Source organism: Anser cygnoides, chromosome 14 (genome assembly GCF_040182565.1).
Source record: "Anser cygnoides isolate HZ-2024a breed goose chromosome 14, Taihu_goose_T2T_genome, whole genome shotgun sequence".
NCBI lineage: Eukaryota > Metazoa > Chordata > Aves > Anseriformes > Anatidae > Anser > Anser cygnoides.
In genome coordinates, this window is record NC_089886.1 from 2,326,539 (window position 1) to 2,345,057 (window position 18,519).

Below are 18,519 nucleotides of genomic sequence, written 5' to 3' on the forward strand. Positions count from 1 at the left end.
GACAACTAAGGTCAACAGGTTAGGATAACATATATAGTGGCTTACACTTAAAAAGAAAACTTGTATTTCTTCTGACTCTTTCCATGTGTACTTCAGGATTAAAGCGTACAATTAATTTCTCAATGATGTCATGTTGCAATGAACTGATACTAACCTGAGATAAATTCTTCCATTTCTATGTAAACTGTTATGAAAGTTTTCAGAAATGTAAAGTGCTTCAGCTTTATCTGATGTCCTGATCCATACCAGAAAAAGGTTTACTACAGTAAAAAAAAAATCTTTAGTTGTCTTTGCTAGGCAACAGAGAGATTTATGAGGAATAAACTTCTGTGTGTCTGAAAGTGAACTGCTTTGGACCATGCAAATGAATTTTCCAGCTACATTTTCATTTCCTGAATAGTGTGAGCTTCATGTAAATATTAATATGTCACACAAATTTATGTGAGAAACCACACTGAATTTGTGTAAGAAATGGAGAAATACATTAATGAGAGATTTCTCAAGACTAACGTGCATTTAAAATGTTATTTTACTGCTAAATTTACAAATGGAAAAGTAACTGACTTTTTTCTGAAGGTGAAAACTGCAGCATGTTACTGAGCATGGCATAGAAAACATTAGCAAGGAAGTAGACTAAAACAGCTTTCGAAGTGCTGGAGAATGCGGTTTTTACTTCAGAAATGGTGGTATTTTATAAAAGCCGAAATACAAAGGTTGTGCTGTCCCTTTCTGCCTCTGTCTTAGCCTCTTATTCTCGAATGTCAGCGAGGTGGAAATGCTCTCACGTGAACACCTCTGTGGTGCCAGTAATATCCGGGCTGATTGCTGTGGTTCAATGTCGTCGTGCTCACAAACCCTCTGTAGAGTCTCTCTAACATTTTGTTGCAACTCATTTGTTCATAGGTATTATCTAAAAAACAATATGGAGACCGAGACCTTATGCTCAGATGAGGATGCCCAAGAGCTATTGAGAGAGAGTCAAATCTCCCTCCTCCAGCTCAGCACCATCGAGGTCGCCACTCAGCTTTCCATGAGAGACTTTGAATTATTTCGTAACATCGAGCCTACGGAATACATCGATGACCTCTATAAGCTGGACTCCAAAACAGGAAATGCTCACCTGAAGCAGTTTGAGGATGTCATAAATCAGGAGACGTTCTGGGTTGCCATGGAAATTCTAGCAGAGCCCAACCAACTCAAACGAATGAAGATTATTAAGCATTTCATTAAAATCGCCCTCCACTGTCGAGAATGCAAGAACTTCAATTCCATGTTTGCGGTTATAAGGTAAAGTACTTCCCATTTGTCAGATCTGATTTCTGGTGTCACAAGCAATTTTGTTGATCTAAACTGAAAAAAAAAAAAGTGTATCTTGAACATATTACCGATGGTGCTGGGTAGTTTTGAGAGAATTGCCAAGCTTTTCAAAATGCTTGGACAAAAAGATGTATTGTCACTGCGTTCTCCTTCCTCAGCCTCTGAAGGTCAGGCTCATTGCGGTGGCTCACATGACTGTCTCTTCCTTAACTATCACGTCGCAGGGAAAGAGAAGATTTGGACAAAAGTGCTGTTTGAGGAACTTCAGGGACCTGCTTGAAAGTTGCTGCCATTTTCTATGATTCTGGCACCAATTTCCCTTTTTTCTCTCATTGTTACTTTTCAGTGTGCACTGAGTCATATCTGCAATGATGAGATTTATTTTATTTCTTCCTTTCATTGTAAGGACTTCCTCAAATCAGTCTTGTTTTAGTTTAATTTTCCTTCTCATTCTTTCCAGTCATCTGCTCGCTTCTCTATTTTTTCTCTTCATTTGCACGCTTAGACTTTCTCTTCTGATTTATGCTAGATGCTGCTGCTTTGACTTTAACAGCATGAGTCCGACATTTCCTTTATTTGCAATTATGTGATAGCCAGATTGTATTAAAAGAAAAAAAAAAAGAAAAAGCACAGTGATTCATCAGACAGAGATTTGGATTCATGCTGTATCCCAGCACCAGTACTGTCTTTGCAAATACCATTTTATAATATCTTCTTCCATGTCTAGCCAGTGTAATGAATGATGCTAGTTTAGTTATACAGTAAAGAATTAATAAATTCCCTTAAAAGGTACTGTACAAGCAACCACGAGGGCTGTGGCTACTCATTACCTGGTGAATGCAAACGTGGATACTGAGTGCAATTTCTGTTCCTTGCTTCCTAAGCTCTCGTGGTTTATTGTATGTGGAGAAATGGCTGTTCTTCCTCCTGAGTTCAGCCTCGTGATGCTGTGACTGAAGTGGTCTTTGGTCAAAAAACAGCAAATGGATTAGCTTTTTGTTTTGCCCATATTTCCAGAGGAATATGTTTCTGCTAGCGTTTGCCACAGGGATTGTCTTTCCTGCCTTGCATTTCATGTTAAACTGATGCCATGTGTTTTGTGAAATAAGAAGATACCGTCCTAATAAGTAAGAGGAGCTGTGGGGGCATATGGTAGGTTTTTCATGTGAGAGAAGGCTTTGTGACTTTACAATAGCACGGGGAGAACTCTATGGAAAAAAATCAATTACAAAATAAGTTTTTGAAGCTTTCAAAATGAGAAAAAAGAATCTTAAAACAGTAAATTCAATATTTGTATGATTCTAGGTTTGATAATGAATGCTGGAGACTATCACTTTCCAATGCTGCAGCTACAGGGACTTTGCAATCATTACCAAATTTCTTGGGCAAAGTTGGTAACAAATTATGGTGGGGGTGGATGTAGCTTTTTTTTTATTGCAGCAAGCGAATTGTGGATGTTATTACTTAATGAGAACTAAAAGTAGCAGATATGCTACACTTTGTTATAATGCCTTCAATCGGTGCTCATTTATAAATGCTCCAAACATTTTCCTCTGAAATCTTTCCGCTTCTGCTTGGGATAAGCTGTGCACTGTTTCCACTTGCTTCAGCAGCCATGTATTCACCTCATTAATTTTTCACCCTTTTTGTCCTTATTGAGGTATATGTTTTTTACAGGAGAGAAGTGGTTCTTAAATTAACTGGGCATTGGCGCTGTGTTATAGAGGGATTGTTTTGGCAAGCTGACTTGAAAGTCGTACTTTGTGAATAAGGAACAGTCACACTTTTTACAGTTCTCTTTTTTGCTTGCTCACAAGAGTGAGCAGCAGTGTTTTTGTGATGAACTTGCAACCTGGCATCCACCCAGCTTTCAGTTAACCTTGTGAAAACTGTTTTTAATCTCTAAAAAAAGCCCCCACAACCCTTCACTTCCTTACCAAAGGGAATGAATGATTCCACTACCAGCTAATAATGAAATGTGTCTGCCTTGCAGCGGGTTAAATCTAGCTCCAGTAGCTCGTCTCAGAGGTACTTGGGAAAAGTTACCGAGCAAGTACGAAAAGCACCTCAGAGACCTTCAAGATCTTTTTGATCCATCTCGAAACATGGCAAAATACCGCAACATCCTTAGCAGTCAGAGCATGCAGCCTCCAATTATTCCGCTCTTCCCTGTTGTCAAGAAGGATATCACATTTCTACATGAAGGTAATGTCAAACATGGAGAAATAATAAACCAGGCATCAAATGCGTTTAGCCCTTTCTTCACTGCTCCCTGATTCAACAAATGCCTAAAAGAAAGGTGCTGTTGGTGCGGTGCTTTTGATGCATCCCTTTTAGGAGTAAAATGAAGTATAATTGGGTGCATAATAGAAGAGACTGATCCCAGACAAAAATTAAAATTGTGTGTTTTTAAAATTTTGAAAGCAGTGCTAAATCGCTATCATAAAGTTTAGCATGAAGGAGTTGGTGAGCGTGCTACTAGTAATTACACTACCAAAGAAATGTATTTCTCTTACAAAAACTTGTTGCTGCAGTGTTTCTAGGTTTTCATTCTATGTTGTGGCTTTCAGACAGCTACGATGATATAACACCTCCTACTCTTGCTTTCAGCATTTTCAAGGGGTTTTGTTTAAACATTTCGTTTTTTGCTCCTTACACAGAGTTGTGTTCACAATCGGTTAAGGTGAAGCATTCCCAGCTATACCATATTCTTGGTTTTGATCTTTCAGAACTATTTGAACTAATTGCATCAAGTGAATGCTGTTGATGTCAGTTTTATTTATGTGATTTTAACATCTAAGTCAATGAATTTGGGCATAGTTCATGTGGTCCTCTTCCCTCCCACTAATATGTGTTATTTCAGAAATAGATTAGCAAAAGCAATGCTGGATAGTGTGAGTGGGCCTGACTGTCATTTGTGTTTTGCCAAAGTTTCTTGTTTTCCTGCTCTTTTGACTAAAGCAGTCTCGTTGGCAGGGAGGGAGGAAGGCTAATGTGGGAGACCAGAAACACATTGCCCATAAAAAAAAAAAAAAAAGAAAAATGTGTTCTTACTCTTTGTGTGTGTTTAATTACGCAGGAAATGATTCTAAAGTGGACGGCCTGGTAAATTTCGAGAAACTCAGGATGATTGCCAAAGAAATCCGCCAAGTTGTCAGAATGACCTCAGCAAACATGGATCCGGCCGTAATGTTCAGACAAAGGTGTGCAATTTAGAAAGCTAGTAGGACTGAAGGTGTCTCAGAGTGGGTAGGGATCTGGGTTTGCGTGTGCATTGTTCTGTTAGTATTTCATTGTGTAACATACCATTGACATTGACCATCAGAACCAAAATCTATCAAATTATAGCTGATAGATGCTCCGAGGAGTTACTTTTAATGACTACTTAAACAATTTGCCTTCATAAAGCACAGGAGGAAAGGCTCAATAAAATATTAATCAGTAGAATTTTGGGAGAGGTGTAGTATCAGATGAAAATCATATATAAATGAAACAGAAATCACCCATATATAAATCTGAAGTGTTGCTTTTAAAACAACAAAAAAAATTCAACGATAAAGTATTTCTAAAAAAAAAAAAAAGTAACTTATTTATTTGAAGCACAGCTTGCTCCACCTACATAACGTTTTGTATCTTGAGGCTGTAAGGAGGTGGAGAGTGTTTTCTTGTCTTAATTTTTCCTTTTTTTCCTGATTCGTGATATCATCAGGCTCTGTGTTAACAAACTGCAGAGTAAAAGCACCACGACTTCTAATCTGATGGTGATTAGCTCTAGATTATATTTAGTGGAACTAAGTAATTTCCTGGATCTGTTTTGCTTCCTCCTGGCTGAAGTAAAAGCACCAGCGGCCCCATCGTGTCTGTGTAGGATCCCGATGCCACCTCTGTGCAGCCCAAATGGGGAGCTGGGGACCGTGAATCGCTGCAGCTTCTGCGTGGAAAAACGGCAGGATAACCTTTCGAGTTGCCTGTTAGCCTCTTAGCGTGTCTGCGCTGGAGACAGAGGCAGTTTCCCTGCGGTCTTCTAATGGTCAGGATTCCCAGATGATAATGAATCCTGCTTGGTTTTTGTTTTCAGGGCTGGCTATCGGCAGACATAAGAATTTTGATTAAAATTGGTCAGATGGAAGTATGAGGCAAAAATAACAGATCCCTTGTTAACATTGTTTAGAGATGGATTCCCTTCAAAGCAGAGGGTCACCTTCATGCTCTTGTATTTGAACTACCCAAACTTCCCTTTTAACATAAAATTATAAAGTTCCTTATCAGTAAATTATGGTTGCTTTTTAGAAAACGTGAAATTGATCTATAAATAGACTTCCCTGATTCTCTTTCCACCTTCTGAGACCTAATGAAATCTAATCATTAGCTGAGTTTAGCAGTAAATAAATAGTTACCCTTTAGTATCTTTTTCAGAATTACAGAAGACATTTTAATGACCATAATTTAAAATGTACATACTGGCATAAAATGCATAGGCATCTAATACTAGCGATAGTGCCAAAGATTAAAAGAAAATAATTCCATGTTTTCATCATTTATATTCATTTTCATTGCCTCTGGTGTTTGATCTATCAGTTTGTGTTATGAAGCAGCAACAAATGTTTTTGAAGAAGATTAAAAATGAACAAGAAAAGATGTTTGTTAGTGGTAACATGAGACTTGCTAACAAGTTCATTACCAATTAATATAGAGCATCTAGTTTTTCAGCGGGTATTTGGCAAACAGCTTGTTTTCCAGCAAGCAGTCAAGAGAAAATAACATCATAAACTCGAATGCTGATGATTTCTCATACATTTACTGTGGTCCTAATGCATATAATACGTTAATGTAATTGCATTTTCTACAATATGAATAAGTTAAAAAGCCTTTGCTTGCTCCATCAAAATTGAGTTTGACTTACGGGACATACTTAACAAGAATATTTAACCTGAGTTTGGTTTTTAAATTCGGAGCTTAAACTTAAAAATAAACAAAAAACTGATAGATGTTCTTCCATGTTGAAGTGTTTGAACGAGTCCTGTCCTTGCATTCCATAAAAACATTGTGTTGTTGTGTGAGAAGAATTTGCTGTATAGAGATCTTTTCTTTTCTGTTCTTTCCTGTCTACATCTTTCTTCCTGACTCTCAACTGTTTTATTTTTTTCCTGTGCTTTTCTGTTCAAATACATGCTTCAATGTATATGGCTCTTGCTTACAGGAAGAAGAGGTGGAGAAGTTTGGGGTAAGTGTAGAGATGAATGCAACTAAGATAAATAAAGATTATGCAACTCTTAACATACTGCATCCTCCTCGTTAGTGCATGCACCTGAAATACAGCATGCATTTTATTAACCCTGCAATACATATATTTTGGAAAACAGGAATAAGGGATTTACAGTCAATTTTGTACTGCAGCTATAAAGATTCTGAGTTGCTTCTGTGTGCTGGACAAGTTTTTTGCGTTTTGGCTTACTGCATAAAGAAAAAAGCTGCTGTGCAGTTATACTGGAAGGCGAACTATTTTTGGAAATAAATAATGCGGTCTTTACATGTAACAAAGTTTTAAGCCATTACGCACTTTAAACTGTAAAGATGAATTGTGATAATAATATGTAAATTCCCCTTCTGAAGTTTGAATTTAAGCTTCAAATTATTTGTTTTTAGTATATATTAAAATGTATTTCACATTTCATACACCAGAATCCTCACTGAAGTTTTGTATGTGTGAGGATTGACTCCTGAAATGACTACAAATGAGAGTAAAAAGATTGCCTAGTGAAGTAGCTGACACTTCCACATAACAAGTGATTTTAAGATGACATGGTAGCAATATTTTGTGCGTTCTTATGTGTGTTTTCGCACACGACCTGTTAGCTGTGTTCCTCAGCCTATGTGCCTTTGCACTTTGAAACTTTACTTATTATGGGCATCTGGTTTAAAGCCAGCTCTGCTTTAGCGTGCCAGCATTTTGCAGGGAGGACGGATGCAGGAATGCTCCCGGTGGTTTGCTCTTGCTGCAGTTGCCTTGCAAGCCTCAGAGGAAGCTTAGCGTGGCAGAGCCGTTCAGCAGCAGCGAGCACCCAGGCTCAGACGTACCCTGCCAGCAGTGAGGGTGACAGCAGCAGTGTCTGTGCTAGGCGGACAGGGGAGAGCCGGCTGGGATGCCAGTCCCTGAAGCGAGCTCAGCATCCTGTAGGTGTCCCCAGGGGGGAGCTGGGCTAGCAGTGGTCGGTGGTCAGCGATCACCTGCACCCAGCGCCGCTCTCAAAGAGAGTGCCTGGACCCCTCTAAGCACCCCGTCTTGCTGTCACTGCCTTTCCTCCCAGTAGTTTGGTTGGTGATCTCTAGGCTTTGGGATTGCTGTGAGCACAAATCAGTGATAAGAAATTATTTTTAAGGAAAATGGAATGAAAATGATTCAAAAAGTCAAGTCTAGATTTAAAAGAAGCTGTGTACATATGAAATAAAAAAATACATATATTATTAACAGAAAGATAATTTATCTTCCTATAAAACAGATAATAGTTACCTGTAGGGGAGATCAGTGACTCCTTGGTTCAAATGGGAGTCAACAGTCCATCGTGCCATCTCTTGCTCTTTGCCTGCAATAGTCTTAACTTTTTATTTAATTAAGCTATGCATTTCCACTCTGTTTTTTAAGCTTATATTTTCTCTTAGTTTAATTTATTAAATGTCTCAGAAAGTATTGCAGGCAGGTGTCTTCCACCATTTCTTTGTTTTTAAATTTGGTGTGTTTGATTCTTCAGGCTTATTCAAACAATATGTTTAATTCTAACTCTTAGCTATTACAGTTCTTCTCTGCTGGAGTTTGTTTAGTCTGACACTTACGGTTCTGTAAATGCACCCAAGATTTTGATAAGTAACCTTACTAGGAATTTAGCCCTTGAAAATAAAGTTAATTCTGTGATCTCCATTTATTAAAAAAATAAAATAAAATTGGTTAGGACAGAGGTGGCCATATGACTTTTAAAGTTGAAGCAGAGTTGATGTGTATATTTAACTGTATCAAGGTCAATTGTTTGGTCACTGATTCAATGTGAACAGGAGTGACAGCCATGAATAGTAATTGATGTGCATTAATGATTTAGTTGACTGATTTATTTTTGCTTCAGTTGCTGATAGAATTGGCAGCTCAGAATTAGGTGTATTCAGGAGCTTTGTCTTTCATAAGTGTGAGTCTGTACATGTCTGAGTATATGTATGTCATCACTGCCTTCCTGACCTCTGTTGGGATACGATTTTTAATGAGCTGCTCTTCTGTGGGGTTTTTACTTAATTGGAGAAAGAAATTAAGTGCGCAACAAAATGTACTTTGCATATTTAACACAGTTTTTCCTTACTTAAGCATAGTCAGAAGCTCAGTTTTCTAAGAGGATTACAGTAGTCACTCACTTGTGTAGTCAGCTGGATTGTAAGAAGTTTCTGGCGTAAGCCTGAAGCATACAGTGGGTACCAGCTTCCTTAAACCAACAAAGTTGTCAAGTTTATCCACTATTACCGTCTGCAGAAATAGCGTGGGTTTTGCAGAACAAGCCTGTGATTCATTAGCAGAGCAAAATGGGTACTTTACACAGTGTTGCGCCTCGTTCTTGCTAGTTCCACACTTTCATGTGCAGTCCTTTCCTAGGCTCCAGTTGCTGCTATCAGTTTTACCAGAACATTTTAAGACAACTGTTGTTTTAATGCTGTTCATCTTTTTAACTCATTTGCATCAGCATGCACTAGCCCTAACTGAAGATTATTAATCTGCTTTGGGGTGTGCTACTTAAGCTCCTCGATGCTGCCGAGAGCCAAAAATTGACCGCTTTGCTCTTTTCTTTTCTAGGTCTCTGAGCCAGGGCAGCACGAACTCGAACATGCTGGATGTGCAGGGAGGCGCTCACAAGAAGCGAGCCCGGCGCAGCTCGCTGCTCAACGCCAAGAAGCTGTACGAGGACGCCCAGATGGCGAGGAAGGTGAAGCAGTACTTGTCCAACCTGAACGTGGAGACAGATGAAGAAAAGATCCAAATTCTGTCACTTCAGTGTGAGCCCGCGTATAGCACTCGTAAGTATAGTGATGTGTAAGGGCGGCATTACCACCAAATCGGTGAAAAGGTTGTTCCTTCCCTAGAAACACCCATTTAAGACTTTCTGTTCTCCCTCCAAGAAAAATTGCTCTAGAAAATAGCTTGTTTGTCAATTCATATCTTAACTAATATGGTTTCAGCAAGCCAGCATTTATATTCTGATCTTGGTTGAGTTCAGAAAACTTCAATGATTTTTTTTTTTTATTTTGACCTTTAGTTCTTAAACTCCGTGTCTTTTTAGCAGTCTGGAAGGGAATTCAATAGTACGTTAGCTATTTTCTTGCCCTGCTGTCCTTGTACAGAATTAGGAAGGATAAAAGTAACGTTTACCATATGAACAGCAAGAAAATGAAAAGAGACAAAATCAATATAAACTGCAATGACTTACAGCTTAGAATAAACAAAGATTGCTGAGAAGCAGAAGTCAAGTCAGTATTGACTGATGGGATTGACATGGCTCGACAGTCAAAAATAGAGGACTACAGCAGGACAGTTTTCATAATTTGAAGTCCTGTGCAACTGTCCAACTAAAACTATTATCTGCTCTCTTACACAGTGCAGTAAATTCTTATTTCAAATTGAGAAGAGGTAATTTCATTTTATTTTGGTTCTTAGAGATTTTCAAATGCCCCAACCATGGAGTTGTCTCAAAATAGAACAGTAATAACCTTACTAATCAAAATAATGTTTCATGCTTGTCCAATGTACAAATGCAGCATTTTAAGTCCTTTTTGTCCTCAAATACCATTTTATCTGTGATGAGATAAGTTAAGATCATGAATAGATGACGACATCTTGAAGATAAGGTTTTAGGTCCTTTCCATAATTCAGTATTAGGAGTGCAAATTCCTGTTATTTCCCAAAGTGCCTCCCTATGCATTTCTTCTTAAATAGCAGTGATATAGGAAAAGGCCATACTTCATTCCCTTTTTGAAAATGTGAAATCGTGTTTTCACACGGATCTTATGCCTGAGGTCGCAGGACATCACAGGTAGCTCTGAATAGGAAGATGCAAGGCATCTATATGCTGACAGAGAGAGGTATGCTTCTCGTGCTCTGTTCAGCTACGTAGGTAATGGAAGATACGTAATGGTGTTTTTATGCACTCTTTTTTTTCCCGCTGTAGAAAAAACAAAGCATGCCAGGATGAATTCTTAATAGATGATATATGTGAATACATAACAGGTGGTTGTATTGTGCCCAGGAGACGAATATAAATGTTATGAGGTTATTTTTCAATTCTTTTAAATTAGGCACATATGATTTAAATAAATATTGTTTGTACAGTGCTAGCCATAGATATTTGGAAGTTAAAATCTGAGAATATACATTGACTGTTTTACTCCCAGCAGTTAAGCAAATCAAGTCCTTATTTTTTTCTTAAGCATCAAAAAAGGAAAGTGAAGGCTAAATGTACTTGCAAGTAAATATAGAAGAATGTCATATTATCAAAGTACCTATTTAAAAAAAAGGGGGGGGGAAGGTTGATAAGTATGTAATTTGCAGAGCTAGCAGAAAGAATGGGGAATGGATGTGGAGCATGGGGGAGCATTTCCTTGTGATTTTTTTTCCGTTGGAGCTGGAGAAACAATGTTCCAGGGGGAGGTGCTCTGCACGTGGTGTATTTGCCCACATTATATATATAAATTGTGATGGGGTAGATTTGAGTCAGGGATCCTTGTATGTAGTTTTGGAGATGGTTTTTGTGCAGATAACTTTTTCTGCTCATGTTCAGAAAAGTAGGAGGTGTACAGCTGCCCACTCTTATCTCAGAAGTGAAATTCTCCTACCTTTGCTAGCAGGAACAATGAGCAGAGGTTAATCTGCAATCCACACATTTCCAAGATAATTTAAGGGGAAGTCAGATGGCCTTAACTTCGGAGTTTATTAATTGCAGTGTAATTAAAGTAGAAACTGAATCAGCTTCCTGCGTTGCAAATCAATTGTGCCACCTAGTGAAAGGTTTGATGCTGGATGCAAAGCAACCATTCCTTCTCCCTTCTGTGGCATTACGTAATTTTGAAGGAGATGTTGCTGTTAAGCTTTTGTGCCCTATGTACAAGCGTTTAAAATGTGGAATTTAATTGTAGTAGAAATAAATCATATTTTTGTCTTTGGATGAAGTACTTCTCTGACACTTCAGAGAGTTCAGTTTTGTTAATGTCATTTCATGCACCTGTTTCTTCAGTGCAACAAGCTAGGAGTGTTCGGAATACAAAACATTTTGAACGTTCTGTCTGCTTCATACCATGGTTGCTTTTGACTGTTGGTACTTAGAGTAACTGTAATCATCCTGCCATTCAAAGTGCAAGACATTTATGTCCAGTTTTTCCATAACAGTGACAAAGAATTTAAGTGAGAGAAGAGGGGCGAAATCCTCCGAAATGTCTCCAGTACCCATGAGATCAATCGGCCAAACCACTAAAGCACATCAGCATCAGCAAAACAGAATGAGTCAAGTTCTTCAGGTTCCAACTGTGAACTTATATCCCAGTAGAAAGAAGGGACTGACAAAGGATCATGTCACATTCAGTGAGTATCTTCAGCTATCTGGAACTGTTTGTAGCTGGGTGGATTATTTGAGACCTCTTTATGCATGTATCTCAGTTAATCATTCAAGAAAATGACTTAGACTTCTAACTAAAGAGATCTTACTATCTCTCTTGAACAGGCCAGATATACAGCATTAAGTCTGTTACTCTATTTTCCTACATTCTAAAGAGATCATGCTTCAGCTGAGTAGAATAGCATAGTTAGTTTATTTTCATGACAAAATGAAGTATGATACTTCTCAATGAAATTATTGCAACAAGTCAAATGCATGTAATATTTTAAGCTCTGGAACACAGTTATAACAACCTTATTGTCAAAAGGAGAAACACTTGTTATTAGTTGTTCCTAGTGAGCTCTTTTGTTTCTACGTTTGCCAGTTGCAAAGCAGTATTATGAATTAAAATGCTTTTGGTGTATTTGCATAACTGTTGGGTCATGTAAAAGGTAAGGTTATTTTAAATGGTGGGTTATTAAATAAAGTTAGTTGCAGTTAGTAAATGATAGGAAATGGTTCTATGATACGCTGAGCATCAATGTTCATTAAAATAGTTATAGAAAAAAGTCTATTCCAGCATATGTGTTACAACAGTGGTTGTAGTTACTGTTTATTCTCAAGTCTCCTCTTGAAAGCCTGTGCATCTTGATATATTCCAGAAGTTTTGTTGAGAGGTATTTCTTTATTCTCTTATGTTAAGTGTTCAGTGTTAATACAGCAAACTGAGAACTTTAATGAACTCTTTACCACCGTCCTCTGCAAGATAGCAAAAGATACCGAATTATCAGTTTGCTAATTACTGTGGTAAACTGGTTTTGCTAATCGTGCTGTGTTTTGTATAGTGCCTGCAAGTACTGATTTAAGAACTCCTGATTCAGAAGATCTTGAATGCGTTTGTTGGCTATGACGAAAATTATTTTTAGGGCTGTCCCAACAGTGTCATGGGCAAGGTTTTCTTCCAAGCTTTGTGCTTTATACAGTTCTTAGTCCTTTGTCAGAACTACAGCGAGAGTATCTGTTGGGATGGTTCCAGTTGTGGATGTTTCAACACATTTCAGTGGAGCAGCTGGCAGTAGCAGCATCGGTGATCATGGCATGCAGAATTCATCCAAGCATCCGTTCCCATTTTGTTGAATACTTCAGTGATTGTTCACGATGATGTTTTTGTGGCCACAGATATTGCTAACTTGAAAAAAGAATAATACGTAGTAAATGATTCCATTGTTGTTATAGGTACAGGTTCTCCACAGAAGTCATTAAGCTTATCTGAGGAAGTAAGTACTAAGAAGCAGACAGAAGACACTATGTCCATGGCATCTTCTTTGCACTCCAGCCCACCGGCTTCTCCTCAGGGCTCTCCACGCAAAGGTACGTGTGCTTCATCAGTGCTCACAGTGTGCAGCATCTGTCTGAGCAGCTTGTGCCAGTGCTCTACAAAAAACAGGGTGACAGTGTGTGGAACATTCCTTGGTAATTACATGTAAGAGAGACAGTAATTAAGTTATTTCATATCAAGAATAAAGCCCTGCATTTCTGTCAATTAATAATAGACATTATTTTCCAAAGTGTTTATATGTTTTAGCTTTAAAAGTGACCTAATGTGTAAGGAGTGGAATAACTTCAATAAAATAGCTTAAGTGCTTCTGACAGAATTCCCAATAGGTCTTAGGTGCTTTGACACCCACCAGTGCATCAGTCCAGATCTAGGTGACCACTTAGGTGAACATGATTCTCAGACCTGGGGATTTCCTGAAGACAACGAGGTTGCATGCAAACTGCAACGGTTGTGACATCTTACATTTTTGCTTAAGGTAGCTGGATTATCGGGTGATTAGATGGAGCTGGCGATAAAATACCGTTGTAGTTCTCCGCAACAGATGGTTTTGATAGCTGCGAAAGAAGTGCATTCGTCCAAATCCCAGAGTTGTTATTCATATTTATGTTCTTGTGCACAGGGCTTTGTATATATCCCTGTCTATCATGATGCCCCAAGAATCCCCTTTTTCTGATATCTTCATCTTAAAAGACCTGCATCACTTCATCGTTAGTCAAGCTTGGATGGGAATTCATTTGAAATCTCTTAACACCACTTTCTAGTCAGCCAGTGTGGTCAGTGTTGAACAGTGTAAGGCATTTCTCCATCCCTGCTGCGCTGCTTTTGACTCACTGACAGCCCAGAGCCACTGGGTTGGCATGGCATGGCATGGCGACTTGCTGCATCTTCTCACCTGTTGCAGTGTGAGATCGTGCTGGCCCATCCACTTCGACTGTCACAAGATCTGTTTCTGTTAGAGAATGTCACTTGTTTTACTTAAACACGGCGTATGTACAAGAGCCTTAACTCCTTGGACTGCCAAACCTAGTTCCACTGCCAAACCTAGTTCCACTGAGATTCCACTTCTCTTGTATTTCTCTGATAAACATGTTATTTTTGCTGAGTTTCTTTGTAAATAACGTTTTATTTCTCTGGGGATTATTTCATTAATTCAACTTGCTTTTCACCTATTTTTAGCACTGAATTAATTTGATTAAGGTAATCCGTATCCTGTTGTGTGTGTAGTGTTAACGGCTTATTGAACTAAAATTAGGTGCTTCACAGACAGCTGGAAGACATAATTTTAGGCATGAACACATTTCACTAAATCTGAGATTTAATTTTCTTTTAAGTTGTACCCAAGTCATGTGCAAATAAGACTGAAGAATTATTTTTTAAATCAACACATTGCTTTTGCTGTTACTTACCGAGATCTGTCTGTGTGCACTTCATTGTAGTTGGTAACATCCAGAGGTCGGATAACTGCAGTCAGATGAATCTCTCTGGGTCTTCCTCATCCCTCGCCAGTGAAACCAGCAACAAGAACAGCGGACAGCGCAGCTACGGAATAGGTGGGGCTTACTTACAAAAGAAAATTCAGATGATTGTCAAAGCAAGAGGCAGTTCTGACATAAGTGAAAAGGGAGAAAGAAAGGATGAGAGTGAAAAGGCAGAAGCCGAGCGTGAGCGCAGGAGAGAGAAGGGACTGCTGTTTGGAAGACTTAGGGAAAGAAGCTTCTCCAGGGAAAGAACAGCTTTTACTGCAAAAAGGGAAACAGAGCACAGTCAAGCCTCAGAAAGCAGCAAAAACCAAAAGGACAGAGACAGTGATGCTCTGAACACAGCAAGTATCTATAGCAACAGCAATCTACTGACATGTGACTGTCTACAGATGAGGCCTAGAAGGAGGAGGAAGACTGTCTGATGTATTTTTAGAAGAAAGACTATGATGTCCATTTCATATCAGATACACTCATGTAACCTAAGTTATGTTAGCATTATGCAGTTGCATACAGGCTCGTTAAAATATGTTTCATCTTTTTAATGTACTTCCATTCACCTTTTCAAAAATAGAAGATATTTGTGTCAGTATAACTACTACACCCTACAGTGTAGTGAAGGAAATAATGTGAAGTTTAGAAAATCAAGGGACAGGTACAGTGAGTTCTGTTGCTTACTGTTTTGCAAATGCCAGTGAAACAGAAAGTTCTATAATGTTCTTTACATTTGACTCGAAGTAGTGCTTTGTACTATGTAAAACAGATGATCGCTTCCAGCGTTGGTGGGGTTTGTGTGTATTTGCATTGGCCACATCTTATTCTGCTAAGCTTTCTAGCCTGGCAAAGATTTGCATTTAGCCTGTTTATGTATGTGTGCCGTTATTTAATGACTCAGCTTTCAGATAGTGCTCATCTGTTTAACAAAGAGGAGACCTTTTGTTCTACAGATCTTTGAGGTACTTGAAGAATAGTGTCTTAAAAGGGACACAGTGAGAACGTTTCTTGACTGTAGTACAGTGGTGTTAATTTTAGAGAGCAAAATAAAGAATATGAGGTATTATTATCAAAGGAAAGGAAACTAAAATTTGATATTAAAAACACTAGTCTTAAATTTGTTATTCATAAGTTTGTCAGTTCTCTTGTTTGATAATATTGATGATATTTAATTCTCGTATAGCTCTTAAAATCGTACAGCAATAAGCAAGCTTAAACTGTGAAATCTCTCAAACTATGAGCTGTATGCTGAGTGGCATGTATGCCAGTGTCTCTAGATGCCGTGTTATACGATCTTTGTTGTTTTTTTTGTGGACTTGATGGCATCGGTCTTCTGTATTAAGTTGTGTGAACCACTGGCATGGTTTTCAATTGCCTGATCACATTTTCACCCAATTGATGTGAATATATGACAGTCCAGCTCAAAGGCACAGGCAGGTAAAAATGAAGTGAAAAATTGAGCAATTGCCAGGAAATTGTGTAAAAAAAAAAAAAAAAAAAATCCTAATCTGAGGACTATGTCAACTGTGTATTGATACGGTCTCCTGTAAAGACGGCAGGCAATGTTTTGATTAGTTTACATACATTCATTTAACTATACATGAAGCAGTGTTGGTGCAGTATTTTCAAATAAAGGTTCTAACTTTGTAATTTCATGCACGTAATGTAAGGCGTATCGTAGTCTGCTTCTCAGTGAAGGCAGGATAAGGCAGGGATGTATAACTCGACATGCAGTGGATTTGCTATAGAGAAAAAATATTTAAATACAAACAAAAACAACAGACAACAAGACAAAATAACAAAAAAACAACACAACAAAACAGGTATTAATCCAGGACCTGTTGCCCTCAAACAAATGGGAACAACCCACAGCTGCGGGACAGAGTTATGTGAGGCAAAATATTTAAAAAAAAAAAAAAAAAAAAAAGGCAGCAAAGCAAATGGCTTTACCAGACACCTCCTGAATTCATTGCCTGACGGTACAGCAGGATGAGCTTCACTCTGCCCATAAGATGGACTTATCCAAATAAATAAATGCTCCAGCAGTCTTGAAATCTGAGCATCTGAAATTTTGGGGTGTAAAAGAGAGATGAAACAACATAATGCCTCATTTCCTGAGTTGCGAGCCCCTTCCCACCGGAGCGGGGTCAGTCCCTAACATGAAGGCCCTCAGTGTGGTTGCCCTCAGACCAGCACAGATGCACTTTGCCAAATTCAGGGCATTTCAGTTCTATCCCTCATTCTCTGAGGTCATCACAAGATTTAATCAAGTTGTCCATACTGAATGCTTTTTCTAATAACGGTCTAGGGACAGGTATCCCAAGCTGAGTCACCTTAGTTGTGCCAGCGGAGGAGTATACAGGATACATGTAACCAGAGCCCATGGAAGACCCTAATAAAGCAGCATTTTTTATGTCTACTACTAGTACTAGTGGAAGGTTTTGGATGTATGGGGCTATACACATCATTTGTATTTGAAACAAGTTACTTGAGGGCAAAGGCAAGCAGAAAAAAAGTGTGGTATGTTTTGCTCTGAAACTGGTGAGGTCTTCAGCTGTTTCCCTTCTGCGTGAGGAGTGCTGGTGTCTGGTCCGGCTCCTGCCAAAGTTGTTTCCCACTTTTGCTTCCTGATCTGTTAATTCTGGAACAGATAATAAAACTGAAATGGACCATATGGCTTATCCGTGAGTGCTAATAGCTCACTTTTACCTCAGTCAGCATCTCCTCAGCCTCTGCCAAAAGCCTTTTTTGAGTCTCTCATGACAGTAGGCCAGAGGAAACTGTGGGAATGCATGGCTTTTATAGTAGGGGACTGAGTACTTGTAAGATTGGAAAGATCTGATCTATCCACCCACTGTGCGTGCTGCAAATGCTGATCCTGTTGACGTTGGTTTAACCATATGGTCTGGATGGCTGTGGAGTTGCAGCTAGGTTACGGGGGGCACTCGGCTTGCATTAATAAATTGCAGTGCTAGATGCTGGCAGATGCTAAAAGCTTTAGTACTATAAAAACTTCACTGGACTGATTGTATGCAAGTAGGATTTGGTGTTATTTTCTTTAAGTATCCATGATACGTGTGTTAATGCTCCATTGACATACCCAGTGAACTCTCTGACCAAGACGATTTCTTCTCCTCTCCCGTAGGCTACGCCCTCATACCTTCCACGAAATCCGATAACTTCTCGGACTCCAGTCACAGCGAGATTTCGTCCCGATCCAGCATCGTGAGCAACTGCTCGGTGGACTCGATGTCGGCAGCGCTGCAGGACGAGAGGGGCCTGTCCCAGTCGCTGACGGTGGTGGACCCCGCGGGGGCGGACAGGAAGGAGCACCCGCAGCCGCTGACGGACTACGGCCAGCCCTGCCCCGGGTGAGACGAGCTGCGTCGGGCTGGACATGGTCCTGTGGCATAAGAGAGGGGAAAGAAGCTTTTGGCAGGGCGCAGTTACAAACTCTAAGCTGTTAGAAGCTGGAGTGTTGGCTGCTCTGTATGGGAAGTGCACGTTTTCCCATGAAACGTACGGTATTACGTGGATAAACAACAGCTTGCTCGCATCACTGGGGTTCAGATGGATGTCTCCTGCAGGAGACTGCAAATGTATTAAAAGTTAGTATGACGTCTAACAAATCACTCGCTGTGAGGTACTGAGAGAGCAGAACAAGAACAGGATACCAGCAGTATCTCAGTCAGCAGTACCAGTCACTTAACGTACTCTAATATGATTTTTAAGGATTTTTTATTATTATTCTTTGCCTAGGCAGAGTGGAAGCTTG

The 18,519-nt window shown here is 39.2% G+C and overlaps 1 protein-coding gene and 1 long non-coding RNA gene across 9 annotated transcripts in view; one reads left to right on the plus strand and one right to left on the minus strand.

Moving 5' to 3' along the window:
- RAPGEF6 (Rap guanine nucleotide exchange factor 6) overlaps positions 1-18,519 on the plus strand; it is a 120,654-nt gene that overhangs the window by 93,903 nt on the left and 8,232 nt on the right. For 6 of the 8 annotated variants that reach the window (XM_066977033.1, XM_066977035.1, XM_066977029.1 and 3 more), the window contains 9 exons: positions 904-1,287; positions 3,311-3,522; positions 4,397-4,520; positions 6,518-6,541; positions 9,146-9,366; positions 11,729-11,920; positions 13,170-13,304; positions 14,709-14,822; positions 17,890-18,115. In XM_066977033.1, the coding sequence (XP_066833134.1) occupies positions 904-1,287; positions 3,311-3,522; positions 4,397-4,520; positions 6,518-6,541; positions 9,146-9,366; positions 11,729-11,920; positions 13,170-13,304; positions 14,709-14,822; positions 17,890-18,115 (1,632 nt within the window). The remainder of the gene's footprint in view (positions 1-903; positions 1,288-3,310; positions 3,523-4,396; positions 4,521-6,517; positions 6,542-9,145; positions 9,367-11,728; positions 11,921-13,169; positions 13,305-14,708; positions 14,823-17,889; positions 18,116-18,519) is intronic. The other 2 variants (XM_066977030.1, XM_066977031.1) reach the window with 1 other exon arrangement.
- LOC125181986 (uncharacterized) lies at positions 512-1,116 on the minus strand. The gene is made up of 2 exons (XR_007160780.2): positions 1,006-1,116; positions 512-910 (listed from the first exon to the last, which is right to left on the minus strand). It is a non-coding gene; the product is annotated as an uncharacterized lncRNA (long non-coding RNA).